Source organism: Euprymna scolopes, chromosome 37 (genome assembly GCF_053919585.1).
Source record: "Euprymna scolopes isolate OS-2025 chromosome 37, ASM5391958v1, whole genome shotgun sequence".
Lineage (NCBI taxonomy): Eukaryota > Metazoa > Mollusca > Cephalopoda > Sepiida > Sepiolidae > Euprymna > Euprymna scolopes.
In genome coordinates, this window is record NC_136518.1 from 47614334 (window position 1) to 47627664 (window position 13331).

Genomic DNA, 13331 nt, shown 5'->3' on the forward strand with positions numbered 1-13331 from the left:
CAGGTTGATGGGGATTGAAGACAGGTACCTGAATTTTTATTTTTAGATGTTGGTGTTTTCGAATAGATTGAACATGTCAGTAGTTATATCAATGGTTATTTATCACCTGTATACCACTTGCAAGGTTTTGGGGATTTTTGTTTTTAGAATTTTCTTTTTTTTTTACCTCAAATTAGCCGATGTTCACATTTTGGATTATCAAAATTTAATGCCTTCCAATAAAATTATAGAAAAATTTATTCTTGAATTGGATTTATGACATTCTAACATGCAAATTTTTAAAATTTCATCAAATTTAATCAAAGGAAAATAACTTTGGTTTCAAATGGGTTAAAAAAACAAAAAAGAAAAAAATGAAAATAATCAGAACTTCTCGTAATGGGTATAAAAAAAAAATCTTTTAGAAAATGGAATTAATGTTTGGAGACAATTTGGGAGAGAGGATTTAATGGAATAATGTTTACAGTTCAAAGAAGTTTTTCGAATAGAAATAATTACCGAAAAATGACATCGCAATCATCTCCATAAATATGGGGATTAAAAAAATATATATAAAAAGAAGAAAAGTCTGTTATTTAAGATGCATATTTTTGAAAATGAGTTTTTAATGATTTGAACCCATCATCACCATCATTATAAGGATGCATTAATAGTTTTTGATAGTTGGATTTGGTTTATTGAAAAAAATTTCTTTCTATTCAATTTTTTTTTTTTATATGGTTCCTTAAAATCACACTGCCATGGAAGAAAAGTGTCTACTTATTTTTGAAACAGGCCAATTTTTAAAGTGAATATTCCAGTAGTCATAAATTTTTGTGCTTTGCAATTTTAAATTTTACAGAAAAAAAAGTCCACTGATGAAATGATTAATAAAATTAATGCTTTCTGTATTCTGGTCATATCTAGTACAAATAAAGTTAAGTTTTTGCCTGACTTGTTCACCAAGTTTTAATCAAGAATATTCAACAGTCTTTGAATTATCTAAGAATTGGTTTTGTAATAAAACCAGTCAAATGTCTTATGGAATATTAACATTTAAATTGCATAAATACTTTCAGCTAAGATCAATAAATAATAAGAAGCTAAGAACCAGAGATACAATACTGACAATTTCTTTTTTAACAAAATTATGATTGCTTGTGTGCTTGTGTAGATTGATCATCTTTTAAACCAATGCGTTTTACATGAAAACAGTATTACATACTTACATGCCATGTCGAAATTAGTATAAATTCTAAAAATTATGAAAAATGATCCAGTAGATGTTACACTTTGATAAAAAAAAAATGGCGGCACATACTTATTTAGTCAAAAATTATCAGTTGCAGTTACCTCTCCTTGGATCTTGTGAATTCTCCAACATTAAAACATATGATAAAACTCTGTATTTTAAAATAGAAATTTGTGCTTTTTTAATCATCCCTATGCTACAATTGGACTAAGTCTTTTTTTTTTATTTATTCAATTATAAAAGGAACTAATCTAATTGGTTGAATATTTTATCCACTTAAGCGTTTTTCCACAAATCCCAATTGTTGTTTCACTCACAGTCTCTTGCTCCACGTTAATGTTTTTTCCCCTTTTTGTTTTGTCATGCAGTGAACTGAATATGTATTCGTTTTTCAGTTTTTACATCATATAAAAAAAAAACTTGTGTATATGTGTGCATACATTATGGCAACATTTCTTCATTTATACATGTTTGGTTAAATATTATGGTCAGTTCTTCACATATTTAAGCAAACAAGAATTTTATTCAATGTTGAGAATTTCTTGATGGTTTTCTTTTTTTCCCTCGCATTTAAGCCAGAAGTGCTCAATCCTTGATAATGGCTACAATATGGCAATGTATTCTCTTAATCTTCAACCAATTGTATATCAAGGAGGACTTGCTCTCCGAATATACTTTTATGCACATATACATTCTGGCGCCTCACTGTCTGCGAATACCGACCCAGTGCAGCTACTAAATACCTTTCATCACTTTTTTCCAGACTACTCGTTCATTTGCCTCTCACTTGAAGATGAGTCGATGTCAGATTGAAAACGTTTGTGACACATATGGAATTTATATAATATATATATATATTTTTTTATTTTCACATAAAAAAGATAAGAAAAATCGAAAAAATAAAAAAAAGTATCATTAAACAGAATTTCTGTTACTTTTAACAATGTTTAAATGAAAAAATTTGTCTAAATACGCACACATATATGAGTTTTTAATAATCATTGTCGTATTATTTTTTCTATTTTTGTTCTTTATAGGTGGAGCCGTTTTTATTTTTTGTTTTTTTGTTTTTGCTATTTGTTGTGATAAATTTAGCCTTCTGAATACAGAGACCAAAATTATTTCATAAAGGCACCTATCTGTAATTTTTAACCATCTAATCAACCCATAACTATTGATTTTTAGTTAGGGTTGAGTGGGTTCTGCATCCTATACTGAGGCCACACTTATCTAGTAGTTTTTATAATAAACTTCCATGATTATCTCCCTTTTAATGGCATTCTTTAAAAAAATAAAGATGGCTGCTTAGTATGCTACAACAGCAATAAAAATATAGCCTCTCTTAAGCCGTGTTTCTGTTGTGCTATGTTTTGTTCATTTATTACAGTCTTACTTTACAAATAAGATAGAGTAGTGACCTCTGCAAAATAAAATATAACCTTTGCCTGGTGCAAAAAACCCATCTCTAAGTTGAGTCATCATTTGTTTGTTTTTTTTTGTTTTGTTTTTTTGTTATCTTTACAATTACTGTTTCTACTTCACTTCCGGTTGTCCCTCTCCTTGTTAAGAATGGCTTTTTTTTTCTTTTCAAAATGATAAGTCTTATTTAGAAAACCCTTCTTAACATGGGGAGAGGAAATGCTTCCTTTATCTATTCTGTACTTTTATCTAACAATTTAATGAACAAACAATATGTAAAAAAAAATCAATTGAAAATGGAGGAGAAACTGCAAGTGAAGTGGGAACAATAATTATAAAGATAAACTTTTTTTTTTTTTTTTTTTTTTTTAGGAACTTGGTCTGTATAGTAAAACAAAAAATGAACTTTATCAAACTATATTTGTGAAGTTGGATATATAGTTATTTCCCTTAACCTTTAGTTTCTCTTTCTGTCTTGCTAAAAAAATTGATGCCAACGTCTCAAAACTGTATGGGTGTCTGCTCTTGATTGTAAAACTTTATAAATCTCAACAGCAAGTAAGCAATTTGAGCCGCTGTGAGATCAACATTAATATTCTTACTACTTCTATTTGTAAATTTGTTAGTTTGGATACTAAATGCACTAAAATATTTTACCCATTTTTCTTTCTGCTGACATCCCTGACTTTGGCCATTTTTAGGTTCCAGGTGGCCATTTGGTATTTGTTCGCAAAAAAAGTTGACACTCTGATGAAGATCACAGATGTCAGAGAGTCCCATTGCATCAGATTTCCACTCCTCCCACATTAAGATCATGAGTACAATCATCTGGTGTTGGTCATCAGAGTTTATACCACTGAGGATCAGAGGTCACTTTTAAGCATAAAAAATAAATTAACAATTTGACAGTTATTCTTGCTATTTATTGAGTTGGAGAAGAAAAATGTACAATTGTACTTTCTATTTAAAATGTTTTGAATTGGCTTTTGGTTCTTAAGTTCTCAAGTTCTGGACAATTTTAGTTGGCAACAATGATCCTCAGTCCAGCTAGCAATCTAAAAATGACATGGATTCCTTTGGCCAGCAGATGCAAATCACTAATTTGCGTTTCTTTTCCATTTCAGCAGTTCACTCCTAGATTTCACATATAAAAAATTTAAATTAATAATTTTTTTTCTTTTTTTTCTTTTTGTCACTTTCTTAGATCAGAGAGATGTTTGTGCTCCTAGATTCTAGAAAATATCCTTTGACAGTTTTGTCTATAGCATTGTCTACTGACTTCTGTGACTCAAACTGTAAAAAATCTCGGCAGGATTACAGGTCATACCTGTTATTCAAATATCTTAATTCCTGGGAAATAATTATATCTGCCTTTCCCACTATATTTAATTAATTTGTATGTTTCTTTTCCCATTTTCAATATGACAGTACTGCCACATGTAAGAATATATCAGGGCACAAATTGTCATTAGAATATTGTATGAGTTTTTTTGTTTTTTTTCGTAGCTGTATACCTATGTATTATTTTTGCTCCCTAAGTACCTATTTGTTGGAATTAAATGACCCTAAAGGTTTACAATGCTGTAGCACAAAAAAAAAATTAAGCTTAGCAGCACAGCTCATCAAGTAATAATGGCCAGATTAGTCTGCTTTTTAATGTTTCATTTTATTATATCTGCTATTATTCTATGCCTCAATATAAACAGTTTATTTATTTTAAATACATTTAATTTTTTAATGCTTTTTTTTAAATTAAAAAAAAAATCTATATTCAGAAGGTTAAAGTCAAAATAAGCTGCTTTTTGTTTTTTGTCATCCGCACCTCAGGTACTTTTTTGTTTCTGTATCATTGTGCGTGTGTCTTACTTATGCATGAATAAGTTGTCCCTGACAGGTGTTTCCATTTTCCTTCCCTGACCCAGCAGACGTTCCCCTTCCCACAACCCCCTCTCAGACTCACTCACCAACCATACCTCTAGGCCTCAGCAACCTGAATCTGGACACACTGCCGTCAGCGCCGACCCACCTCCGAGAGGCAATCCTATCTACCAGTTTCGTCACCCTGACCTGGAAGCCACCAGAAAATAAGGGGCCTGATTCCACAGAGATCATCGCCTATTCCGTCTATTGGAAGGAAAAGGGGAAAGAAAGGTAAGCTCTTACTTAATTTTCTTTTCTTTTTGTCTTAGCTATATGCATATAGGTCCACTACACTTGATATTTCTATGTAGATAAACTAAATGTACGTTGCAAGTTCATAGTGAACCTTTATTTTTATTCTACAACAAAACATCATAAATTTGTAGATTAACATCCACAACTACATTTTTAAGCGATTACTTGTTCAATATATATATATATATATGCTACAATCTTGCAAAACATTTCTATTAAGTACACCAAATGTATGGTGCAAGATCGCAATATTCCTATATTTACCACAAAAAAAAAAATACATCATAAATTTGTAAATTAACACCTGTAATTAACTTCTTCCCCAAAACAAAAACGAGATTTTACTTTTTTAAATGATTACTTGTTTAGACCATGAAAATTTTCATGGAGAGAAAAAGAATAAAAATTATAAAACAAAAAACAGTTTAGAGTAAATGATCAAATTTCATATACAAATTTGACATAAAAAATGATCTATTCTAATTTTTTAGGGCAGTTAACTAAATTTTTTTACATTTGGCACTAAATCTGAGTGGCAAGGTTATAAAATCACATGTAATCGCCTAAAAAAAAAGTAGATCTTCACCACCATCCCCCAAATATGCACAGAATTTAATACCCATAGAAAAAAATTGGTTAATTTCCCTAAAACGCTAGAATGGTCCAGAAATGAGTAATCATTTTATACTATATTCATTTGTGAAACTGATCCATACTCTAAATTCTAAAATAATTTTTTTTTTTTTTTGTTACTTTTCTTTCAGATAAGTTTTTTAGGGTGTTAACACATTGGTATAAAACTTTTTATTCATACCATCAAATTTAGTTACACATTTCTAGACTTGTTTCAATTCTAGTTGGAAAAGGTGGCCTGAGGATGTTCAGTTGGTTTCTAGATAGAACTGAAGCATGTATGCAGATGTGTAACTGAAATATTTGTATAAATAAAGTTTTATACCAAACACACACACACATTTTTTATTTATGAGACTTCATCAAGCAACCCTGAACCATCTAGCGTCAGATGGTCTAGGGTCGCCCAATGAAGTCTCATTGACTGAAACAACAGATGGCTGTTTGTGGCGACCAAATGTAACTGTTAACCTTTTAATAAATAAAAAAAATATTTTGCTCTTGTTGTCGAGCACTATCTTACAACCTCGTTGAGTTCATTAGTTCCTACTTTTGAATATCTCGAGCTTGGACTATATATATATATATATATATATATATATATATATATATATATATTGGTATTGGGACAATTAATCAGAATTGAGAATCTGAACTTTTGGGGGAATCGGTATTGGAATCGGAAAAATGTGTGCTTAATTTCCGATACCAAAAACGATTCTTTTAATTGATTTTTTATATTATATTTTGTTTAAAACAAAATCTTTCAATAAAAAAAATAAGTATTTATAATTTTAAACTACCAGTAAAACTAAAGTGTATCGATTCATTCCTCACCAGTATATTTTTACACTAAAGAAAATATTTGCACTGTTACCATGTGTTTTTGTGGTAATTGAGAAAAATAGCAACTTTATAGTTAAATATTTAGAGATTTATAAACAATTGGAATCAGTAATTGTATCAGAATCGAAAAATATTAGAATCGTCCCATCACTAATATATATATATATATATATATATATATATATATATATACAGGGTGACCCAAAAAAACAGAGGACATTCCATTGTTTTTCTGAGCATTTTACAGTCAACGGAGAAAAAAAAAAAGGTCGAAAACCCTAGTGTTTTGATGTGATATTTTTAATATAATAAACTAGTTATGACCAAAAGTTTAATTTCATTCGGACAAAACACTAAGAAACAGGGCCTAATTATAGTTGGGGCCCGTTTTTTGGGGGTCACCCTATATATATATATATATATATATATATATATATATATATATATATATAATCTCATGCACTCATGTTTTAGGTATGTATGCAGTGTATTCATATAGATGTGTATATTTATGAGTTTAAACATTTTGTAAAAAAAAAAGAATAATTTTATTTCTAAAATTTTTTTCTTTTTTTTTCTTTTGTATTTTTCTATTTATTTTTAATTCTTTTTCTCTCTATATAGATATCTCTCTTTATATATATATATATATATATATATATCTCACTCTCACGCTCACATTTTTTTTCCATTTCCCCACATTCTTTCCCTCTCTGCTTTTTTCCTCCATTTTGTTTTTGTTTTACTTTTTGTTTGCATTAAATGCATAAAAAAAAATTAATATTTTTTTTTTTGCCCTTTTCAATAATATTATTCACATCAATCATAATTTGTGTATCTCCTCAAACTAGCTTTTATATCTTAGCATTCACCTTTTCTTTTGCTTTATCATTATCATCATCATCATCATTATTATTATTATTATTATTATTATTATTATTATTATTATTATTATTAATTCAGTGGTGCTTAAGCTTTTTTACCAGATCTCCCTCCCACTACAACTCTTAATAATACGACTCCATTTTTATATTCGTCATTTTTAAATAATGACTAATTTTTTTTTGTGACTATCTAAAAATGAATATTTCTTCCTTTTGTGTCTTAGTAGATACGGATTACTTATTTATATCATATTCAGATTATTCAGACTACTGTTATCTCACAACGTTTCAGTCAGTGTAACCTCTGAGCTCCTCATGCACAAAATGTTCATATTTGAAAATGTTCCCTGTGAAATTGTACATTCGTTTTGTTTCTAAATATTATTTTTTATTCATATCCTAATTTTTAATAAACTTTTAGTAAATATCTTTTTAAGTGAATTGCCATTTGGAATGTAAGGGTCTACTATTTAGAATCATGTCTAACAGAAGACTTTGGGGAGTTGAGCAGCAAGACGGCTGTTCACATCACAAGTTAAGCTTTTACCGGTTAGTACAGTCAAGGAACTAGAAACAGGAAGGGAATTCCAAAGTCTAGCAATCTGAGAGAAGAAAATATTAGAGAAGAAGGTTGTCCAGTAGCTAGGGATCTCAACAATAAAGGGGTGTGATTTTGCTGCTTGTCAGGTGAGTTAGGAGTGTGTATGTCGAGAGGGTACTGATACAATGAGTTCATCAGAGCACATTCCATTAAAGTATTTGTAAAACAAGGATGAGATATTGTGGTGATGGGACAGAGGTTGGAGCTTTATTCTCGTATGATTTTTAATCCATGCAACGCATGTCCTCATTCTTCATTGGTAAGGTTTTTCTTCCATACATCATCACACTACTAGCAAAAGTACCCGTCGTTGACTGGGTTCAAAAACAACCTACAGAAAATGGACTCTGATTTATGAAAGTATGATAGGCTATGAAAAGGAAGGGTTGTAAAGAGATAGCTTCGAATTTGGGGGTATCAAAACCAAAGCAAAATATGATGAAAGTAAAAATAAAATAGATAAACCCCATAATTTATTATACCATACCTGTTCACACTGAAACACTTATCACAATATTCTGTGGATCTATATTAAAAAACCTAAGCGTAGATTCCATGAACAAAGCTTCTTTCTTAGAAATGCATGCCTATGGAATTGTCTTCCGTTTTCCAGCTTTCTGGCTGACTACAATATGGTTGTCTTCAAGTCTAACGTAAACAAGTTTTTGATGAGCCGTTCCATATAAGTTAACAAATTTACCAAATTTCAATTGCTAATGGTTACTATATTGTCCAATTTCTACTGTACGCTCTTTAACCCTTATCCTCGAATGGCCTCTTGGCCTTGATAAGTGGCGATGCCTACGTAAAAAAAAAATAAAACTTTTCAGATCCACTTGTGACGTTAGGCTGCATAAGACGTTTATTTTGGTCAAAATCACCTGTTCCTTCTTTCATTGGATTTTATTGAATATCAATACTTATCGAAGACATTCCGATACAAAACCTATTTAAGAACACTGCCAGATACATGAAGTACATTTGTGTGAAATTTAAAAAAAAAAATCGACTCAGATGTTGTGGAGTCAATAGTCAGCAAACACATCATACAAAGTTCATTTTTGATATATATATATATATATATATATATGTATATGTATATGTATATATATATTACACTGGAGTATATGCTCTGCTTGGATTAGATCTGCTGTCTACTTGCTGGAATGCAACAGTTGCTTCTTTTGCCTACAGATTATTTCATGTTTCTCGCCCCACGCAATGCTTCAATACCACCTTGTGCTGCGGCTGAAAAGACCAAACCTGCCACAATATACATTCACATTAGACCCTTTGCATAATCAAACCATTGTTTGCTCAGAGATGTATCAACAATGTATTTTTGCATTGTGTTCTGCAGTCCTGAACGTGCTGCCTTAGAACTGTGTGAATGAACATATATTATTGTCACATTTTTGAAGTTTCGTATTAGCTATCGTAATGCTCCTAAGGTTTTATGCATTCCCTAATTAGCTTAGTAGCTTCTGTCTATTGCCAACAATTTTATGACCATGGCATAATGAAATGAAAAAATAAAATATACCTGATAGATTTTTCCCTTAGTTGACTCTCTGCTGATTAGTAATGGCAGAAGTTTCCTGAACTTAGTCCATGTATTACTACTGGTAATACAGGGTAGAATGATAAGACTTGCCCTAAAAGAAACAACTCTACAACTTCGTCTTCAATAAAAGTTTTAAAATAATCAGGCTGGCTTTGGTGTTATGGGAGGTCATGCTGGTGATGTTCTCATCATATGACCAAACAAAGTAGTCTCGGGGGTTCAGGGTACAAAGTTGTAGCACTCCTTCTGAAGTCAAACCTGGGTCTCTTTGGACTTGTGGGTTGGCGCCAAGTCCTGCTGCCACACCCAGAGTCTGCCAGCGGCCACCTGATTGCACCAGGGGATCACCACACTCTTCAGCACATCCAGGTACATTTTGATGTTGACTTTCAAGCCGACTTCGAAAATGTGAGATGGCATTATGTGGTTTTCTTGAAACCACACCAAAGACCATAATCGTGTGTTAGCTGATGGGTTGAGCTGTGCCCTCAAGCGTTGAACCAACCGGATTTTGATTTTGAGGGTGCTGGCAATGACCCTGTTGTTATAACTTGGATCAGTAATTGTACAGCGGCACATCTTCAATCTCACTCGTTAAACATTGCGTCACTTTCAGACATAATAGAAGGCTTTTAATCGCTCTTGGGATTTGTACACAACTGGCCAACTAGTAGATAGTCTGCAAAAAAAAAAAAAAAAACTGTTTTCATCAAATGGAAATGGAATCATGTCGTCTTTTCTAAGGCGACAATTTTATCGTTCCACCATGTACTGTTACTAATTTTTCTGTTCTGTGATTATTGCAGATATTGATTTGTCCACTTCCATGTTCCCCCCCCCTTCCGCGACGCGAAGTATCGTATTAAATGTCATCGTATAAGATTACGTTCAATAAGATACTTGGCATTTTTTTCCTCAACTTCGAAATCTTTAATGCGTCATTGGATTGTGGCGAGAACATAATGTAAATCTTCAGACGAGATTTTGTTTCCATACTTGGAGGTAACAAATGTAAAAAGAAAAATGAAGCTTCGTACAAACTGGTCAGAATCTGAAGAGCTTGATCTAAGATCAAAATGTAAATCAGAGTATGACTGGTGCAAAAAAAAAAAAAGATCAAATCTCTTAAAAGTATGGAGTTCTTGTCTAGCTGGGTTGGCATTAATTACAAGCTTAAACGTTTGACGATATTAGACAACGCCTTATGTATTCATTCACATTTCTTTTTTTTTTTTTTTAAAGAGAAAGTGGGAGCATATCATAGGATTTCTCATCCTCCTTCCTCTTTCCTTCTAAAAAGAGACAAAAAAATCAGAAAAATTTGGAAAAAGATCTTGCTACATTCGCACTTGAAACTAGTGCTGAATTTCGATCGATTATAGTTTAACAGGTAAACTGTCTTTAAATTCCACTCTGTGCTGACTTATCTTTCCTTGGCTGGCTAAAACGTTCATGCTATTCAAAACGTCCATGTTTCTGCAGTAGTTTATACAGAAGGCATATATATAGAAGCTCCTTTTGCTTGCTTTTCAGCTGACTATAATATGGTCGTCTTCAAGTCCAACATAAACAAGTTCTTAATGAGCCGTTCCCCTTAAACAATCCAATTTACCAAATTTCCACTACTAACAATTATTATGACTTTGTCCCATTGACCACTGTAGGCTTATTAACCCTTATCCTCGAGTAGCCTCCGGGCCTTGATAAGTGGTGACTCTTTTGTGTAAAAAAAAAAAAAAAAGGGATGAACACTCCGCATTCCCATACCAGCATAACTGATTTATCCTTAAGTGACAAAGATAAGCGGTTGATGGAAACTGGTAAGTCTAACAGAATGTTTTGTTTTGGAGATAACATATTTTGTCTGATTCAGAAATTCCTTATGAAATGTTTTACTGCCTTTAACCAAAGCTATTCATTTTTCTTTAGATACATGAGTAAACTGTTTATGTAATTTCTCAGCCTTCTCTCGTTTTTTTTATCTGAGAACATACTTTTAAAATCTCACAATGTAAAACTATGCTTGGTGCATTTTTAGCCTATAAAAGCATATTAGTTAGTGGTAAACTGTAATGTTCAGAAGTTATTGTTTGCAATTTAATATGTCTCCCAAAAATGGAACAGCTGTCGTTTTGAAAATTTATTCTTGCAGTTTTCGTTGATTTCTAACATAACAACAGGGGTATATCATTTTTGACTATGCCAGCCTTAATATAATCTCTGATACCTCTTATATATATATATATATATATATTACTAGTCTGGGTGCCCAGCATTGCCCGAGTGTTTGGACGTGTGTGTGTGTTGGTGGTGGTGGTAGATCAAAACAAAATGGGAACTAAATAATAAGCAAAGTAATAATCCTGTTTAAATATTAAAAAAACGATGCTAAACTTGTTAAACACAATCAGAAAAACAAAAAAAACAGCGAAAAAATTTTGGGAGGGAGGTAGGCTCGAACTCGAAGCCTTGAGGTTAATAGTCTGATAACTTAGCATGACACCACGAAGGTAGGGACTTGAGAAGAGCTGAAAATAAACGTTTAAAAACGCAGGTGGTTGAATGTCAATGTATGGTTTTCTAGGTCAAATATCATGCCGTAGTAGTAGTAGAGAAAATGAATTCACAGCGCGAATTTTGTAAGATAAAAGTCACGGAAATAAAAAAAAAAAAAATTAACGACGTCGTTTCGTAAATCGTAGATATTATAATCTAAGGAGTATATAAAAAGTTCTTAGTAACCCGCAGGAGAACTCGCGCTAAAAAAGCCTTTGCCGGACATACACAAAAAATGCACACAAACACACACACACACACATTTTGCCTTTTATATATATAGATTACAGAAAATTCAACCGTTTTAATATCTTTTACCACCACTTTAAAAAAATTTTATTTAAATTTTATACAGATTCATAAGTTCAACAGGACACACATGAAGGTCGGATGTTACATCGGCCGAAACTTTGTGAGAATAATATCCAAGATGATAACAATAGTCCAAATGATACAAATTATTCTTGCCGAATTTTTAAATGCTATTTTAGTATGCATTGAACGGATACCATAATACTAAGCTTACTGCACTTTACTGGTTTGGCAGTTTGTTAATATGATGACATTCTTAAATCAAACCTAAAATGAAAAATCAACCAAGGGGAATAACTTATTTTTTAGGAGTTAGCATTCCTTGATTGAGATTTTTGCTTAGATATTGAATCGAATAAAAAAAATGGAACATAGAACATATTAAAGATATGTTAAAAGGAATTTGAATGTAATGGATTCCAGACAACGCCGGGCCATATATATATATATATATATATATATATATAGTGGAAATGGTAATTAATAAAAACTGAAGAAAGTGCTCAATACTATTGTAGAGCAAATATGCGTTTTATTTTTTATTACCGTATCTTTCTGTTAAGTTACATTATTGTTTCCGCTACCCGGACGTTTTTTATCTTTATCTGTATGTTCCACTTTTTTTTTTTTCTGAAACAACTGGATCGACTTGGCTGAAATTTTGTATAAAACGTTCGATGCATACCAAAATAGCATTCAAACTGACAAATCAACCTTTTTCTTTTAGCCATTAGCATATATCATAAAATGTAAGAATCTAATAAGGTTTTCTTGTCAGATTTTTCAAATAATACACGCGGCATTACTTTAGTCATGTTTTTGTTTTCTTTTTCCTTTTAATTTAATAAGAGAATTGGAAAAGATATTAGAAATATCTGCTTAGTGTCAGGTGGAGACAGAGGTCGGTTTCCCATGGAAATTGGTTTGTCCCCCCTCCCCAACTTTTTCCTCCGGACTTTGCATCACTGTTTTAATAATCATATTTGTCCTGCTTTTTATTGTGGAATATACACTGTGCCTTGAAGCAACCCTGTTTTTTCTATTTCCCTAAGAATTGTGTTTCCTTGCTCCCACCTTGGGGGTCAACATTTGTTTTTCTTTAATATTTAT

General features: G+C 31.7%; 1 protein-coding gene across 22 annotated transcripts in view; it reads left to right on the forward strand.

Moving 5' to 3' along the window:
• LOC145261142 (neogenin-like) overlaps positions 1-13331 on the forward strand; it is a 396586-nt gene that overhangs the window by 187311 nt on the left and 195944 nt on the right. For 16 of the 22 annotated variants that reach the window (XM_080119417.1, XM_080119423.1, XM_080119424.1 and 13 more), the window contains exon 8: positions 4573-4801. In XM_080119417.1, coding sequence (XP_079975543.1) covers positions 4573-4801 — 229 coding nt within the window. The remainder of the gene's footprint in view (positions 1-4572; positions 4802-13331) is intronic. The other 6 variants (XM_080119420.1, XM_080119422.1, XM_080119434.1 and 3 more) reach the window with 2 other exon arrangements.